The 17,996-nt window shown below is 44.9% G+C and overlaps 1 protein-coding gene and 1 non-coding gene across 3 annotated transcripts in view; both read left to right on the top strand.

Annotated features, from left to right (window-relative positions):
- The first annotated feature begins 726 nt into the window (after nucleotides 1–726).
- Nucleotides 727–17,996, top strand: part of LOC127744386 (ATP synthase subunit 9, mitochondrial) — an 80,559-nt gene continuing 63,289 nt past the window's right edge. For both annotated transcript variants that reach the window (XM_052256577.1, XM_052256578.1), the window contains exon 1: nucleotides 727–1,607. In XM_052256577.1, the coding sequence (XP_052112537.1) occupies nucleotides 1,288–1,536 (249 nt within the window). In that variant the 5' untranslated portion in view covers nucleotides 727–1,287 and the 3' untranslated portion in view covers nucleotides 1,537–1,607. The remainder of the gene's footprint in view (nucleotides 1,608–17,996) is intronic.
- On the top strand, nucleotides 13,750–13,822 carry TRNAK-UUU (transfer RNA lysine (anticodon UUU)). The gene has a single exon. It is a non-coding gene; the product is annotated as a tRNA-Lys (tRNA).

The following is a 17,996-nucleotide window of genomic DNA, read 5'->3' as shown; positions in this document are numbered from 1 at the left end:
GGACGAACAGGACTCGTCTTTAATGCGGGCTTTCTACATACCACAGGGATTCTAGAAGTGTACTCTGATTTAAACGACCTGGTATCTTGATTGCTGCTATTTTGATTTACCCCGAGCCGGTTCCGGGGCCAGCGTCTATTAAGAAGGGGATAGCCGGCTTATTTCGCTCCTAAATACATTTAATTTAGCCTTTCTCCGGAACTACTTTGAATACCGATCCTTCCCAAATCAAATGCAACTGATTAAAGAGCAGCAGCTCACTCGGTCGTAGGGAAAATAGTAATATATTAGTCATTCATCGCCTTGAGCGGAGCCTGGTCTGGGATCGAGCCCTTCTGCCCTTCCTAAGGATCATATTACCGTGTTGGCTAAACTAGCTTTCTGGCTTTGAGCTGGAACAAGGTATGATCCAACAGAAGGGCAGAGCCCGTTTCCGATGTGAGATAGAATATCTGGGGATCACTAAATAAAGCGTTCGCCTCTATCGCCTACTTACTCGGGGATTCCGTCTTAGATCTCCCGATCCGCCCCTGCGAGTGCTGGGACTTTCTCTTTTTTTCCTTCTAACTATGGGCAGGTTTTCAGCTCATTCCTTTGATGAGTCTGAGACAACTCCATCTCTTCAAATCAAATAGAGTACATCAGAGATTGTGACCTCTTTGCTTAAACGAGGTAGCCATACCTAACCTACTAAGGGTTAATCAAAGAAATAGCGTAAGTGAAGCCCTTAATGCAAGCACTAAGTAAGAAACCTACCTTTCCTCAACTCTTGGGCTTGAGGCTTCTTTTCAAGCTGAATAGAAATGGAAGAAGAAGACAGCTGGTAGCGCAGGTTGGATCAACGCGTAGATTCCAGCTGTCCTTGTTGAATGATCGAGTAGCTTCGACTTCACCTTTTATCGAAATTGGGTGGGTGAATGTTCAGTCTATCTGAGTATAAGATCGAAAAGAATGAATGCATTGATTGCATTTCAAGTGAGATGTCCAAGAGAAAGGGAACGAGGGGAAGAAGCGACGAAGAAAAGAAGTGAATGAAAAAGCATGGCATGACGAGAATGGAGAAATTCGAGATGTTAGAAAGTGCAAAATCTATAATAGCAAAAATCCGAGAGGATTACCTCGTTGTTCTTTGTCTCATAATAATTATTCTGCTTCTGATCTTCCTATACTATTACTTTGACCAATCTAACAAATTGGCTTTAGAATTAATAAAAAACGAAGACGTCAAATCTATCAAAATCGGTATGTCAGGTTTAGAAATTAAAAAGAAATGAGAACAAGCATGGCATGACGAGAATGGAGAAATTCGAGATGTTAGAAGGTGCAAAATCAATGGGTGCCGGAGCTGCTACAATTGCTTCAGCGGGAGCTGCTGTAGGTATCGGAAACGTATTCAGTTCATTAATTCATTCCGTGGCAAGAAATCCATCATTGGCAAAACAGTTATTCGGATATGCAATCCTGGGCTTTGCTCTAACCGAGGCTATTGCCTTGTTCGCATTAATGATGGCCTTTCTGATTCTCTTTGTTTTCTAAGTTTATCCTTTTGAAAGGTGTAGTCTCTCCTACCTGAGGAAGAGGACGAGGCCACCCCCTTTCTTATTATTTTATTAGGGGTGTGGGAAAGGAGAGAGGGAATGCGGGCTCCTTTCACTTGAGTGAATTCTTTTCTTCTTTCCTTTACTACGATACAACGAATGAATTGAGTCAAATGAATGTACAATATTCACTCAGAAGCGGCAACTGCTTTCGCTTCTTCAATAGTTTAGGGCGGGGTCAATTATGGGGCAGAAAGGTTCTCAGTAGAGCTTTTTCGGTACTCAGAACATTCTCAGTCGTCAGTCGCGGTCATTCTTCCCTCCCGAGTCCCAGGAAGTCACTTATAGTATCCTTTCCCTGAGCTATTTCATATCCTCATCCCTCTAAGACACTTCCGGAAGAAAGAACCCAGCTTACCAAACGAGCGAAGCGTAGGTCATAAAGCAGCTTTCCAGTTACAATCACCTTCATAACCTAAAATGAAAAGACCCGGGGAAAATGGTATGTTTTGACAGAAGTTATCTCTGTTACAAACTTTAGGATGCTGAGCTAGCTACCAGATGATCAGCCAGCATGCATTAATAGAATAGATTGTCTCCTTGCAAGCGAGCGATTTAGTGAGCATATAAGCTCTACTGATAACATCTGTGCCATTCATGCCAACTCGAACGACTACTCACCGGGAGAGTCAAGATTGCATGGGATTTTACATGCAGGTAAGATCTCCGGACAGCTGACTCTTATCCTGGGAGTGAAATTCTCACTCACTCTATCCCACTACTTCCTTCCCTAGCTCGACTTATAGGGATAAGGAAGTGAACGCTGAAAGGAAGCCAGGGGACTCCTACCTAAAGCGAGTCGACTCTCTGGCACTGGCCACTAGGTCATCGACAGAAAGACTTCCTAGTTCATCCTCTACTTCGACCAGCCTCACTGGCCATCGATCCAGCTCAGCGTGAAGAGGTGCAACCCTTGTATTGATCGGATCCTCCCCCCCTACTAAGCAAAGTGGACAGCCGGAGAGATGCTTTGGTTGATTTCCTCAATTATTGATGAACCTTGGACAGCTTTCTCTGAAAGCACCGAGGAAACATCTCTGTGGGATTTGGCGATCGAGGATAAGTATAAGTAAGGCCTTTATGCGGTCCAGAACAGATCGAGCAGGGGCAAGTAAGGCATCATGCTTTCCCGGGGAGATCCTTTCAATATATATAATAATAGTGAAGCTTCTCGCGCATTCGTGCTTGCTGTGAAAGTGATATTCGTAATCAAGAGATGGGGCTGCCTACAACACTAAGAAGCAATGGGGACAAAGGCCTCGAATCCTGTCTTTGACGGTGATCATAGCGCTGGAAAAGTAATCGAATGTTTTCATCTTCTATTTGACTTACTACGGGCATCACATGATTACCATAGTATATGGAGATCTCAGTAAGCTCCCCCACCACCAGCGACAACTAAGGCTTCACCCGCAATCGAGTTCTCGGTCTTACCTAGCGTAAAAGAGAATCGAATCCCTTGAGTTAACCGTTGGAGAGGAATCAGAAATGGAACCTTTGGCGAGATTCTTCCCACACCCGTTCGGTAGTCTACCTCAGTTACAACACTATTTCCCCTCCGATCCGGGCTTTGCTTGCTTCCCTCTTCCTCGGGAAAGACCTTGATTAAAAGGAAAGGAATAAGAATAGGCGAATCGCTATCTCTGAAACCAAAGTCGTACTATCTTTACTAAAGTCCTAATGTAATGCCCTTTAAACCACCAACAGGTCCTATTCCGACAACACTGAAAAAGGGCTCTCTCCGTCTCAGTTAGTCAGTACCTTAAACTAATTAGTAATTTCCAAGCTGCTCTTTCAGAAGCTGTGATGGCTCTTTTGAATATCTAGTTCCGTCTGGTAGCGGTTAGAGCAGGTCCCGTTTCCGCTCCTAGCGAGCTAACATCATAAAATGAACTTAAAAACTCTCCTGCTATTCATTCCTCTGCTTGCTTGCCAATAACCTCCATTCGAAGCCCAGCCGGGAAGGCAAAACAATGATTTCCCTGCCTGCATCTAAGGAACCCCCTCTCCTGCTTTTCTGCTAGCCCATCTATTGATAGATTGATAGAAAGTACAAGCCTGCAAAGCCCTTCCTAGCTATAGTGGTCGAAGCCATCTCTTTCCTATTCCTTTTCCAGTGCCATGCGAGGAAGCTACGAAGCTGCATCTGAACCTCCCTGCCCGGGAGGCTCCCATCGCTAGGCTAGCTCCATATAGGCCCCATAGAACCATCCGATCTAGAGCGAGCCTCAAAGCAAGATCTTTCTCCTACCTTTGCCTTTGGGATGCTAGCTATGCTTCTCACGGCCCTCGAACTATCAGGACGGCATGATAACAACTCGAACTCCAGATTGAAATGTATCTGCTAAGGCGTTCTTGGTGATCCCGCCCGGGGACGACTAGATAGAAGGAGGAGAGGGGGAATGCTGGATCGCTAAAGTTCTATATCCCTAGAGCGGGGATGGGAACAACCAACTGTGTGTCATCACGTGCGTGCCACGTGGAGGCGGGAGACAGGAGCACCGGTAGAGGCAGTAGCTTACCTTGAACCAGTCCCGGGGGCGAGGATAGCAGCGGAGGATATTCTATAAAAACTTCTTTTTAGGCTCTAAAGCTCCTCAGAAGACAAGACTAGAACAGCCTTAAATAAGGAAATACCTAGCTACCTTAACTATAGGAATTGGGCTTTCAGAGTCATAAAAGGAGAGGTGAAAGGGTCGGTCGAGCTGAATTCCCCTCTCCAACTTGACTAGAAAAAAGGGGGGTCGGCCTGGAAAGAGAACGGATTAGCAGTTAGCTAGTGAGAAGCTAGGATTCCACAGCATAAGATATTCTCTTAAACCAAAGCACCACAACAAACCAGAGCTGCACATATATATATATTGCCATGAATTCATGAACGTGCTTTCCCTTAGATCAGGTAGAGCCTGGATGTGCTCGCTAATAGCTCCTTGAGCTCATTCGAGACCACTGCAAACAGAAGAAGCAGCGAAAACACCGATCTCTCTTTCTTCTTATCTAATCTTTTCCTTCCTTTCCTTACTCAGTTCTAGATGAACTCTGAATCCAAAGCTTATGCCACAGCGCAATGCCCGACCTTATATAATTAAGTAAAGAAGGAATCTGCTTTCTAGAGCCGAAAAAAAAGGCTCAGAACAACCTATTCAATGCAAAGAGCGGCTATGCCGATATTAAAGCAGAATGCCATTCAAGCAAGAATGAAGGTATTCTATTCACCCTCGGCTTGGAGAACTTCACTACCTTGAAAGGAATGCTTTCCCTCTGGCTTCCCGTGCCAAGCTGTAAGCATAGCGAGTTAGGTACAAGAAGACGAATAAGGAAGGAAGATCGTAGATACATAGCGTCAGTCTCAACAGCCTATATCTTATCTTCTATCAGTCCTGCTTCTCCTCATCGGGAAGCAGATCCTTCACTGATATGTCCAATAAGAATCTATAATAGCCTAATAGTATGTCGCCTTTCCTCTCAAGCGCCGAGGGCTTAAAGGTCCCAGGTTCCGGATCCCCTTATTCAACTCATCTTTATTTAGAAGTCCGAGAATAGAGGACTAACTCAATAGCTACAGGAGCGGGGCTTCTTTGCGAAACCCGAAGCCCGGGTGCCACATCCGGTCCTAAATTAATAGAGAGACCGGTAAAGACGGTTGCCTAGCTTACTTGGTAATGGACTCCTTTTGTTTAGCGGTCATGGATCGTGGTGTTCTTGTTTGTATACTATTATCAGAATTCACGTTCTGATCTTTCTTATCTTGATCTAACGGCCGGCCAAAGAGAGAGCGACTGGTAGGGAAAATGATTAGATATAGAGTGGAAGGCAGAACGAATCCAAAGGCTAATCTGACACTCTAATAATCCCAGGAGAGTAAGGATCCTCTAGCCTGAGTCTCAAACCAAACTCCGGTAAGGGGAAGTAGCGAGATTCCGATTCCTTCGTGGGGAATCAACGAAGCTTACTGCCCAACCTGCGCTCCAGCAGCTTGAGTACTTAGTTAACGCCCGCCCCAGCCCTGTCAATCATTGGATTGGGTAAAAAGTCCCCTTCTTTCTTTGAGTCCCAACCGGTTCGCCTGTACTTTGATAATGGCGTGTGGGCGGGATGCCTATATTATATGTATATATGTAAATGTTAGGATCATAAGAATCCAAGGGGCCTTCTCCTAGCGCTTTTTCTTACTATTACTACCGAAAACATTCGTTCTTCCGGAGTGACTACTGACTTCTGTCTTTAGCTTTATAAGGGGCCAATGCTTGATCAATAATGAGTGAACGGGCCGTATCAGACGGAGTAGGATCTGTCGTCCTCCACCTATAGCACCCAACAGCGACGTTGCTCAGTCACAATACGCAGGGGCAGCCCCTCTGAATGCATTGATAGATACATCCGCTGAGCCAGGTACGAAAAGTTTTACCTGTTGTGACGAGTTGATCGCCGACGAATCCTGAAATGAATCTAAATGGGCGGGGTTTCGGACACAAAAAAGGACCCATTTTGGAAAGTAAATAGAATACGTAGTTTCGAGAAAAGGTCCTTTGTGAATCCTCGGAAAAAGGCGACGTGAAAACGTTCGAAAAAGCACCAAGATCTTGAATGCATTGCGTCATCGATTTCTCTTTTTGTCTCCCCTGAGGCGTCGGCTGTGGTCGTTTCCGCTGCGTATGGATTTATGGAGAACTCTTCCTATGGCGACGGAGTCAAGATATGAAGCCTGTGAATTAGGGCTTGGGGCACCTTTTTCTATTGTGGGCCACCCCTTCCAAGGTTCTCTTCTGGAGCAGCTTTCTTCAGCGCCCATCCTGATTAAAGGATTTCTCCACATTGGGCAGCCACTCACGACAAACTGTCCTTGTCTCAGGGCTTGGAGCCTCTCTTGGGCCCCGTTGGGGAGTCCGGTGACAGTCTCTTCCTTATTACTAATCTCTTATGCCTCTAGTCCTTGCTTAGATTCTCTATCATTTGATAATTTATCCAATATATCTCTTAGTCAATCTATTCAAACCACCTCGTCAAACGAGTGTCATGCAAGGCTTGCCGGTATCTGATTATTAGAGTCCTGACCTTCCTATAGTAAACTTCTCTGGAGCTGCTTCCGTCTTTCTTTTTGCCACATTGATAGGTCGTCTCCGTCTCCTTCCCTTAGAGGAAAGGCCCTTGGATCTCCAACTAGAATCTATGATTCATCCGTGGCTCTCCTTGTTAACCTGCAAAAACCCCCAAGCCATGGTATTCAATCTGTTTTGTAATAGATTGCTAGACCTATTGCAAGAGCTCTTAGACCCTTTATTGAACATCGCGAAAGTCTCTTCCCCCCCTAATATTTTCAACGCTCTGGTAGTTAAGGGTCAAGATACTGTCGGTAAACTTAATTAATGTGACTTGTGAAGTACAGCATAATAGAGTTCGGGCTGTAGCTATGAGTGCTACAGATGGTCTAATGAGAGGAATGGAAGTGATTGACACGGGAGCTCCTTCCAGTCGCCTCCTCCGGATTTGATCCATAAATTCCTTCATTTCATTGAGGGTGGAATTAGTTACGAGGCAATCTTCCACATGAATCCGTGTCCTCTATAGCCTTCCCGGCCCGGACCAAGTAGCCTATGAAGCATCAAATTAAGTACTCAAGTAAAAGTACTTGTCCTCCCCAACAGCTGAAATCAACCCAAGCAGCATACCCGTTTAAGCATAGTCGCTCATTGTTGGTTTCGAGTGTTTATGTGCCAATTTCAGGTGAGGTAATGCTAATTGATCCTCCGTAGTTGATAAACAGAGCCTGTTACTCATAAGTCAAAATCAAACTATGCCCATTCAAAAATGATTTCAATGCTGATTTAGGGCCGGCCAAACGAATGAGACTTGTTCACCAACGAAAAGAAAATAGAGAGTGCTAACCCGAAGCACCGTCCCCATACTATCTATCATATATCCAATTGACGACTTTCCTGCTACTCCTAGTAGGAGAAGGACAAAGAACAGAGGAAAGAGACATAGGATAGACGAAAGATGGAGAGAAAGAGTATAATCCATTTTTAACCCCTCGCAACAAGTTCAGTTTGAAACCGAATTCCTTCCTTACTGCAGTAGCCGTAGTAGTAGCAGTAGGAATAGTCGCCAAATAGACGGAATTAGTCTTAGTGCCGTAGTTGGATTACCTTCCTCACCTTCCCTTTGTCCCTTAACTGCTGACAGCAAGCATTCCTGGAGCAAGTAATCTGCCAAAGAATAGAAAAGAGAGGTTGATCGCTGTCTTTATGAGTTCGTGATGAGACGGAGATCTCAATCAAGGGCTCTGAAAGCAACTCTTGAACCCCAGGAGAGGGAACTCAATAGGTAGAGGCTATAGAACCGTTAGGCTAGGCCAATTCTACTTCATTTGTTTGCTTCGGTTTACCTTCTTTCAGTGGTAGCTTTTGTGTCTAGCTCGTTCTCTTATTCCCAGCTCGAAAGAAAAATGCTTTAATCTAAGATCCCCCTGAGCCTGCTAACTCAACTCTTCTTTCTTAGCAATGATCTGTTATCAATGAATTTCTTCCTTACCGGAATTCGGAGATAGGACTTAGCCGGGTATTTGACTTCAGCTTAGCTGCTTAGCGAATGCTATATTTAGCCCTTTCCGGCCCGGGTCCGGGTATAGGTAGTAAGTATTGAGACATGTAATTACGTTCGGATCGGGCTACATGCTTGTTGACCAAATTTTGTGAAGATCCTCTGTTAGCTACGATAAGCCACTATAGGATCGTAGAAAGTGTGTTCTCAGTTATTCAAGGAGCGAAAGGGCTCAGCAACACCGACGTGGGCATTCGGTAAAACTAAACCATTTCAAGCGCTCCCATATGCACACCGCATCTTAGGGCTATTTCAATGTAGTATAGTTCTAAAAAAGTGGTTCATTCGCCCCGGATTCCACCCTACTATGGCATAGTCAAACTCTTTGTTCTCATAACAGAGAACCGGCCCTTAGCCTTAGTTGGAAGCTAAGGCATAGGACCTATGCTATGATAGGGTTCTCCGCTTCATCGATCTCCCCTTCCGCCTTTAGTATTTGAATGGATGCTGCTTTAGCTGAGTTGATTATGGAAGAGACCCGGTTAGCCCCGCGGGTGCCCGCATCCTTAGGCAGTATGGATTCTGTTTTAGCTGCTGCCGGCTTCAGCCCATAATTGGGTGGTACATGCATTTGAACCTCTTTTTCCTTAAGGAGCTCCAGTTTGATCAGTACTTCGTTCTTGGGAAGCCCTTCAAGGAATCGTTTCTTTTGTTAAGCAAGCTAGAATGTGTTTTCTGCTGCTATCAGGAGTTCCTGACCCAAGGAGCTACTTCTTCGTTGAGCTATGACCTTCTTGTGATCTACCTGCCTTACTAGCTGTACTGTTGGTCGCTTACCTCTTTCTCCGGATTGGAACTTAGCCCTAGATTCAGTATCTGGTATGAGATGAGTGTATGGTGATACACATTTCCAAAGAGAGAATGGAGGACTGAAAGAAGGCTAAGGAGCTGCTACAATAGCATTAGCGCTTCCAGGCACGCTTGCCTATCACTTCTGCTTCCTTCATCCTACTCTACTTCTCTTTCTTTAGCAAAAGCTTCGGCCTTAGGTCTGAGAGCTGTGGTACTATAGACATCATATCTAGTGAGTCTTATTATTTCTTCGCCTTTGGCTTTCGTCCTCTTAACATGCTTCAGCCTTCATCTTTCTTAGGACTAACGGCTATCTATTCCGGCTTATTTCACTTGAATAGCTTATTTCAAAAGAATAAATAGGTATTCAGTGAGTGACTCTTTCCGTCTTTTGTTTAGGTTCATTACGTGTGAGTTTCGTCTCTTTATCAGTGAAAGTGAATTCGGTTTATTAATTGCTTAAGGATAGTCCTTCCCCCAGGTGTAAAGTCTGATGTTCGATGATCCCCGGGTGAAACCCTCAGGCTCGACTCCCAAAAGAAGGGTAGTCAAAGACTACCTCTTTCTCCTGGCCTGGCTGGCTCTCCTACCTGGGATCCCGACTATCATCCATATCCGTAAGCATTCCAAAACCGACCCTTGTTGGAAGGAAGGCTTACTGCTTTTTGGTTGTTGCAAGGGAATAGCTTAGCTTTCCGGTTGTCTGCTAGCCTGTGTAATAGTAAGTAATAGCCCCCAAGGGCTTATCTTCTTCTAGCATCTCCCGTAGCGGAGAAGGGACCATTGACTTTGCTTCGAATCAATCCTATCATCAGTAGGGGCCTAATGCCAGTCTTCGAGGCAAGCGAATCGAATCGGACTAAAAGGAATAGGTTTCCTATCCCCTAGGTGGCAGAGCTGCCTTTAGAGTTTAGAGTAGAGCTCACTTCCCCACTCGGTTCCTAATCTGTGGATTACTAAAAGACTCCCGATACCGGACATTACGCATTAGACTGATTGGACCACTTAATGGGACCCCTTTGGCTTGGCTATTCTGGGCCTTCTTCTATTCGTACCTGCTTCCGTTTCTCCCCCCGCCATTAAATTCAATTCTTTCAGGTCCAGGCCTCAGGCACAGACCAGAAACTTAACTGATACGAAAAACTAAATAAAGCACAAAAAAAAGTCACTAAACAGCTTTGCTTGCATGGAAGGCAATTGCGTTAGAGAATCCTAATCCGGGGATTTGTTCCAGTAATGGCATAAACGTCCCGGAAAGATCTGATATGAAATCTGATCTGGATCTAACCAGTAACCCTGCATTCAAGCTGAATAAAGTCTGTCTAACTCCAACCATGCTTTTACACACGCACCGTGTACGAAAAGGTTCCTCTCGACTGTCAAGAAAGCATTATCAATACAGGAAGCAAAGAATGCCCGGATGACCCGATTGTACTAGCCTTATTCCATTCCAGTACTGTAATAAGCTAGCACAATAAGGGCCTTCGAGCAGCAAGCCGGGGGGACAGTCTTTTAGTTTTTTAGTTCTTTACTCTACGCTAATAACATAAGTTAGTAGACTAGCTTCGCTCTTCTTATAATGCTTGTGAGTAAGTAACTCTATGAAAGCCCTGCCCTTTAGAGAGCCCCTTCTACTACTATAGCAAAGCTATTGGATTAAAGCTAGGATAGGCGCCTGGGTGCTTTAATGGATTTTGGTAGCGGATCTTGCTGTTAGACGAAGTGGAGCAAGGAAATGCCCTGCCCGAAATAAGGCTACGGAACGTAGTTAGTGCTTCCCAGTTGTGGAGCAGGAAGGTATTCCCTGCTAGTTTTTAAGTTCCTTCTAATCTTCTTTTTTGCGCTGGTTGTTAAAGCTCTTTCTATCTTAGCATTACGAGGAAAATGAAAAATGGAGGTTCAGTCCCTTTATTACAGGGGCGGAGTTGCCAAAGAGAGTATCAGATCGAGATGAAAAGACGCTAGAGATGCTGAAGAAAGAGGACAGATAGGAATGCCAGGTTAGCATTTTTTTGGTATTTTCTGGGAACCTATGTGATTGTGGCTCCAACCTCTAAACCAAGGATGGTATCTAAAAATGGCCAATCATTTGCCGCGCCCCCTTACTCTAACATCGAAAGGAGCATATGCTGGGCTTCCACTGTGACTGCCATTGGATTGAAAACTTATAACATGGCGGTGATGAAAGGGCAGGAACAAGTAGTAAAGTTACATGGTCCCTTCTGGTTGCTGCAGTTGTGGTTGTGGGCATTTGAAAGAGTTAAGGACATTAGTCCGCCACCTCATTCTAAACCCTCGGAGGTTTTTCCAGGTCCGAAGGAGTATCTTATGTAAGATTCTTGCACAAGGGATGAGAGCGAAGAAAGCGCATAGGGCGATAAATGATCCTGCACTATCCGTTTTTCACTAAAAGAAAGGCCTTCTTAAATCTTTCTTATAATAAGATTTCATATAATAAGAAGTCGTTAAAGCTAAGGGTTGGCCATTACTATAAGGGAAAGGTAAAGGACTCACTCTAACTCTAGTCAGGAATAGAGAAAGCCGAAGGTTGGATCAAGGGATCGAAATGAAAGACAAATAAAATTCCTATATCCCCTAAGCTGCTACAAATCGAATAGAAAGTGTTGTCGGGCCTACCTATCTCTTTGGAAGAAGGATATCTCATAGTTGACAGATCCGATCTTATCTCCGTCTTTTTGTTCTCTTTTGCCTCCCGAGAATTCACATCATCATTTTTCTATTAGTTAGTAAGGTCTGATCTACTCTATTTCTATATAAAAGCACTGCCAAGTCCAAAGGAGTGAAGCAAGAGGTCTTTAATGAAAGAAAAGGGGCAAGTTCAGAGAGGAATTCCCGAAAGATCTTAAAATCGGATGGGATCCTAAGTACTATGTACGCTAAACTTTTGAGCCCCCGCCTTCCCTAGGAGCAGAACATAAAGGATATCCTTATCTGTCAGGACGGAAGATTTTGTTCTTCATTCGCTTTGGTGAAGACTGATATCAGATAGCCGTACCGTCATCTCCTTCAATTTCAATTTGTTTAATGACCGACCCACTAATACAATAAATTTCCCCGGAACACAAGACCTAGACTTTACAACCCCCGAAAATGAAAACGTTCATGAGAAGCCACAGTTGCATGAAATCTGGTGTGGTCAATCACATCGAAAAGTTGTCTTAACAGCGACATCCATTTTGCACTCGAAGATCTAGCGGGCCTGGGCCCAATTTGAAAGGGACCAAAAGGCAAAACCTATGGAAAGAAATTTCGACATTACTTAGCCCCTTTTCTTGCTTGACAGAGTGTGGTGTGGTGTGAACAGAATGTCCTGTTCAAAACTAGAATTTACTTAGCTTAGAATAAGAAGAAGTTCGAAAGCCAATCATAGAAGGCTAGGCACCTAGATTGCTAGACCCTTTTTTCTTTGCTACCTTGTTCAAAGCACTTTCTATTTATGGTTCTGACTTTATGAATTCAGCTTTTGTTACTTATGCCAGAAATAGAGTCGGCGGGTCGTCCCAGAATCCTCTCTCTCTTCGCGATTTCCTTGACTGTAATCTTACCTTTTTCCGGGACCCGGCGTTTATCGCACTGCTGCCACCAAGAACGCGCCCCCCCGAGCATTTCACAATTCCTTAGAAGAATCCAAATACAGCACATGACGCTTTCCATTAGATTGTCAGCGACAAACACTAAATCATTCCTAGGTACAATGAAAAATTACGTAAAAGAAATGCTAAAACTCCCATACTAAACCAGCTTTTAGTTAAAATTGTTTCCAAAGAGAAAAATCTGGTAGCCTTTCAGATCCCGTTGATCATATAACTGGGAGGGAACGTGTCACATTAGAGGTGAACGATCTGAGATGTCCGATAATTACCACGATGAGGCTGGTCCCTCTTTCATTTTAGTAGACTAAACTATGAATATGAATGAAGAAATGAATGAATGCCGGGCTCTTTCTTTTACTGCTAACCCCAAGAAGTTTCTTAATGCTTCTATTTTCTGTTTCGTCGAGCCCCGTGTGGTCCTCCTTTTAGTGTGGGTTCCATTGGATGAATCTCTCAAGTCAAGGTTCACGTACATAGCAGCAAGAATGGTGCAGCGCCTATTTCTCGTTCTCGCTCGGGAGCCAAAACGAACACGCCTGCTACCTACTGTACTGGACCCTCGACCAGGCATTCTACCCTTGTCGAATCGGAACCAACCACCACTGTATTGCGCTCGAACAGTTGAGCGGCCGCCGGCCAGCTACTTCCGTACCGTACACAGATATAGATTCATTCTTCGTACCTGGTCCAACTTCACAACCCCTCGCGGGTTGGTCAGAAGTCAGTCTTGTTTGGTAGGACTCTATTGGACAAAGCAAAGAAAAGAGAGTGCTCGACCGGCCAACAAAGACCGTAATTACATAGATAACAGCTCCTCCCTTTCTCCGTCTTTAAGGCTTTAAGGCGAACCGTATAGCGGCCGGAAAGAAAGACGACCTCACCTTCTCGTAGATGGTGTCAGTGAGAGCTACTTGAGTATCCTCCGTTGACCTTCTTTTGTAGATAGAATCCTCAATGAGTGGAAACAGGCAACCTTACTAATAAAGGTGCGCTTGTTGAGTAAGGCCTCTTGCAGGAGTGCTAACGCGCGCCCTTATTCTTCGCTTGCTCCGCAGTACGAGCCTCATACAGAGCAGCGCCCCTTTAATATGATGAGGAGAAGAGGTCTTTTCTGCACCAATCTTTATTTACTACTTATCTATTTTGGGTGTATAGCTCAGTTGGTAGAGCATTGGGCTTTTAACCTAATGGTCGCAGGTTCAAGTCCTGCTATACCCAAACCTACCTTACACTATACCTATTTATTAATTAATAAGGATGCGTAGTAACGTTCAAAGATCACTCTTTGGCCTTAAGACTCGCTGAAGCGACTTCGCCCTTTAAGTGAGAAGGGGGTGAGGTAAGGAGTAGTATAAGAGTGGCTCGGTAGGATTTCTCCCAGGGAATTCTGTCACATCCCTATAGTATAGCCAGAGTTAGTCGTTGGAGTTTTTTTGCCCTTTCCATTCCGTTCGAAGATTATGCAAAAAAAAAACTTACTAACGCTTCCCTTTTTTTACTATTTATATAGAATTTAAGAAACTACAAAGTCTCGCTCAAGGAAAAAGTGACAGCTCAGCTACATCACCTCTTGCTTTGTCGCTACCGTTGGGATTACTGAGAACAGGAATGCTATAGAAACGAAAAGGAAAACTAAGCATTTCTCCAGTGGGGTTCCGGGCACTAGCTCAGCAACAACAAGGTGCGGCAACTCCCGACAAGAAAAACCTTTGTGTTAGGCGACTGTAAACTAGCCAACTGGGATTGGATCTTTGAACAGCTAGGGCTCTCTAAAGCTGGGAAGAACTAAGTCATTGTAAAGACGTTCCCTTATTCCATCAATCACTAGACTCACTATACAGGATTTGACCTAACGGGACTCTTCCTGCTTCATTCAACTCAGAGAAGCAAGTCTAATTCTCTCGGACTCCATCCTTTCAACTTCCTGACGCTTTTGAAAGTAAGTAGCTTCTAGTGCCGTGCTACTCGTCGGACTAAAAGGTCAGTCCAGTGATTGAGGCTGCTTGCCCGAATCGACTGATACTTCCCTACGCTGGTTGGCTTGAGGCTCCTAGGAAGTCAGTTCTGCTTTCTTGCTTTGGCTAGAAGGGAAGGGGGAAGAGAATCGTCCTTTGTTGGAGGCTTTCAATTTCCTTCAATTTCTCCCGCTTAAGACTCGAATTCTAAATGGACTCTTGTGGAAGATAGTAAGGCACTAATACCCGAAAGCAAGAAGGACTCTAAATGAGCGAGAAGAAAGGCGCCCCACCGGCTCACTGACTTTCGATTCTTACCCGTCATTCTTATAACCTTCACCTGTAATCCGCGGGGGACTTCCTTGTTGTGTTGACCAGGTAAAGGAAAAACCTAGCAAACCCAACTCAAAGCATGGGGAGCCCTATACTTCTATTCCAGGAGATTACCTGTTTTAGAAGTATACGCACCAAGTAAAACAAAATCCAATTATGCAAATAATAACAGGATCGGCCGATCGATACCGTATGGAAAGAGGAAGAAGAGAAGAACGAAGCTGTCTGCCGGTGAGAATGCGGTATTGCTTTACGCGGTCTCAGTCTCAGCAGTCGTGACCTTGCTCCGATATGAGTTGATAAGTATCCCGGGCCCCATACTAGTTGCCTAGTCCCGTTCCACTCTTCTCTCAATGTCAGTGCTTGGGTTGAGGGTACAGCTATATCACCTTTCAGCTTCTAAGTCTGCTATGCATGAAAGCTAGGAGGCATGATATATCGTATTAAAGAGACTGCGTGGCTTGTTGGAGAAAGAGTGGAAGGATTCTAGCCAAGACGGAGACGCAAGCTTGCGAGTTTGAGGGATAGGGCATTGGATGTTATAAATTAGTTCGCGGATTGGTCTTCATTGCGCGCCACCCGGCTGGTAAGAATAAGAGATTTTCCGCTAGTGTAGCTTGGTCAACAATTTGGAGAGTTTGCTTTTCTTTCAAGCAGTCTGTCTGATCAAATCAGAACGCTCCTGGTGTTCGAACTTGTCATTACCGGCCGGCTCCGGACCGAAAAGACCTAACGGAGTAATCCCTTATCTCGGATCGGAGATGCTAACGGGGCAGGAATCGAAGTGGGGGACCTATCTACCGCCTGTGTCTATCTCCTGTCAAGTATGCTCCCCAGACATAGACTACGTACAGGGTAGTACTCTTGGATATAAGATCACCGCGTGAACGTGAACATAACATTAAGTTACGAATGTAACTCCCGAGGGATCGACCACTATTCTAAATAAAGTAAGGCGGAGAACTTTTGTTCATTGGAGCGCCGGAGTGCGGAGGTTGTTCCCACCATTGAAGTCAGAGTGTGGGACTGAGCCTTCCGAATGATAAAGAAAAAAATAGTGCTTAGTTTCGTTGGAAAAACCAACGCTAATATCATATTTCGCCCAACTTCTAAGGATAGATAGAAAAGGTTGATAGAACCATCTACATTCTTAAAAGAAAAAGAGAGCATTTAACAAAGAAAGGACATTATGATTAACGAACTCATACAGGCCGTAGAGCCCTTTTTAGAGGTAGAGGTATTTCAAGACATGTCGAACCCGGGGAGGGGCTACCGCAGGTTCCCGTGGAAGGAACTTCGATGGTCGAAGGGGAGGTATCCCAGCAATTTGGGCTGCTTTAGAAAAAAAGGATTGGGAAGATCTTATCAGGTCTAAGGAGTGGCGGCAAAGCTGAATAGGAAAGGGGAAGCCCCCATGGAACTAACAACTCTCTAGTCATTAATGGTCTCATTGGTACCCTTTCTTCTTGTCCCGAAAGCTTTTATTTCATAGAACGACTTGCCCCACTGTCATATTAATTTCCTCTTCAAGCTTGGAGGATGAATCCACCTCCCCCTCAGTGGAAATTCCACTTTCTTCAGATAGATTCCTTACGATCTGGAGAGGATCCTTCAAAGCATCCAAGTTCTGGCTAACTGCCACAAGACTTTGATCTAGAAAAGTATGCGGATCCCGGAGTGCTTTGAGAATCACCTCTTGTCAAAGCCTTAAACTGGATGTGGGGGCAATTTCAGTACTTAGGCTCTGAGACCGGGAACCCTCATTGGCAGAGCACCGAGTAGGTTTTTAAGAGAACCGAGCAATGCACGACGCGCAAGGCGCGAGGAGCCACTCGAAGTAGAGACCGAACTGATTGGGGGCAACTGAGGAAGAAGGTTCGTATACGTAAGAATACTGGCAAATTCAGGCAAGATTAAATTAAGGATAAGGGACATTCCCTTAGCAGAACTGCTTGGTTTCAAGGGAGAAATCGGAGTCACCGTGTGAGAAGCTTGGGTACCTTCACCGGGGGATCCTTAAGAGGGAGCCACAGAAGCAGAAGCTAACGGAGCCGGAATATTGGAGCCAAAGGATACCGCCTTCTCAACTGTCTTTTCTACATGTTTACCAGGCATTGCTGGCTCAGGGGAAGACGGGCTCTCTGAATCGTCGTTTTTTCTAGGGCCACCCAGACTTTGTTTTCCCTTCAGCTCAGCCCCCTTTCATTCGCTTGCCCTCTTTCAGTCCTTCTGGAAAAGATTCGTTACCCGATTATGACTTGCTTCTCAAGAAGCTACTAATTTGAATGGACGCTTCCTAACCACCGCACCGGTATCTATATTAAGTCACGAAGGCTACAACTGGGACTAAAAAGAGAATACAAAAGGGAATCTCTCAGGCCTGTCCGCCACAACCGGAAAAGGGACCTGCTGTACAAATCTTTCATTTAAGTCTTTTGTTGGGAGGAATTTCCTGCCTTGCCCTCTTGCTGTATATCAGTTCTCGCTTATCCAGCCGAAAGAAAAATCTCTACGATCTCCAAAGCCGACTTCCACTAGTGCCTCACACGGGAACGCTCTCACCGTACGCTAGAAAAAAGAATAAGATGCCAACAAGTAAAGATTCTGCCACCGGAAATGGAGAAGCCAATCCTGCATAATAATGAAAGGATGCCGCCACCAAATGAAGACAAGACCCACCATAGGGAGAAGGAGCAATTAGAGCACTGCAGTTCCCGTCCTTATAGTTCTCGTCCTGCCTTCCCAACAGGACAGACAGGTTTGCGACTGTCGGAGGTTCGAAATGAATGGGGAAGGTTCAAGTATACGTCACGTTGCAATACGGATAATTGAAAGAGTGCCAATTGACCCAACTAGCGAGTCTGTTTACTGAGTCGGCTTAGCACGGGAGCTTAAGGTAGAAGGCAAAGTTTGAAAAGAAGTCGGTGATAGGTTCTTCGTCGATGGCTTGGCTTTAGGTCTATGTTATGGCGAATGGAAGCGCGGATTAGCAGGTGTCCGCTTGACTCAGTCATAGTCTAGCCGACCAACTGGTAGGCACTCGAAGCCTATGTTCACTATTTCAAAAAGAATTCAAATAAAATTGATGCACAAAACAGGGAAAG

Source organism: Arachis duranensis, unplaced genomic scaffold (genome assembly GCF_000817695.3).
Source record: "Arachis duranensis cultivar V14167 unplaced genomic scaffold, aradu.V14167.gnm2.J7QH unplaced_Scaffold_28291, whole genome shotgun sequence".
Lineage (NCBI taxonomy): Eukaryota > Viridiplantae > Streptophyta > Magnoliopsida > Fabales > Fabaceae > Arachis > Arachis duranensis.
This window is presented reverse-complemented; position numbering and strand designations above follow the sequence as displayed.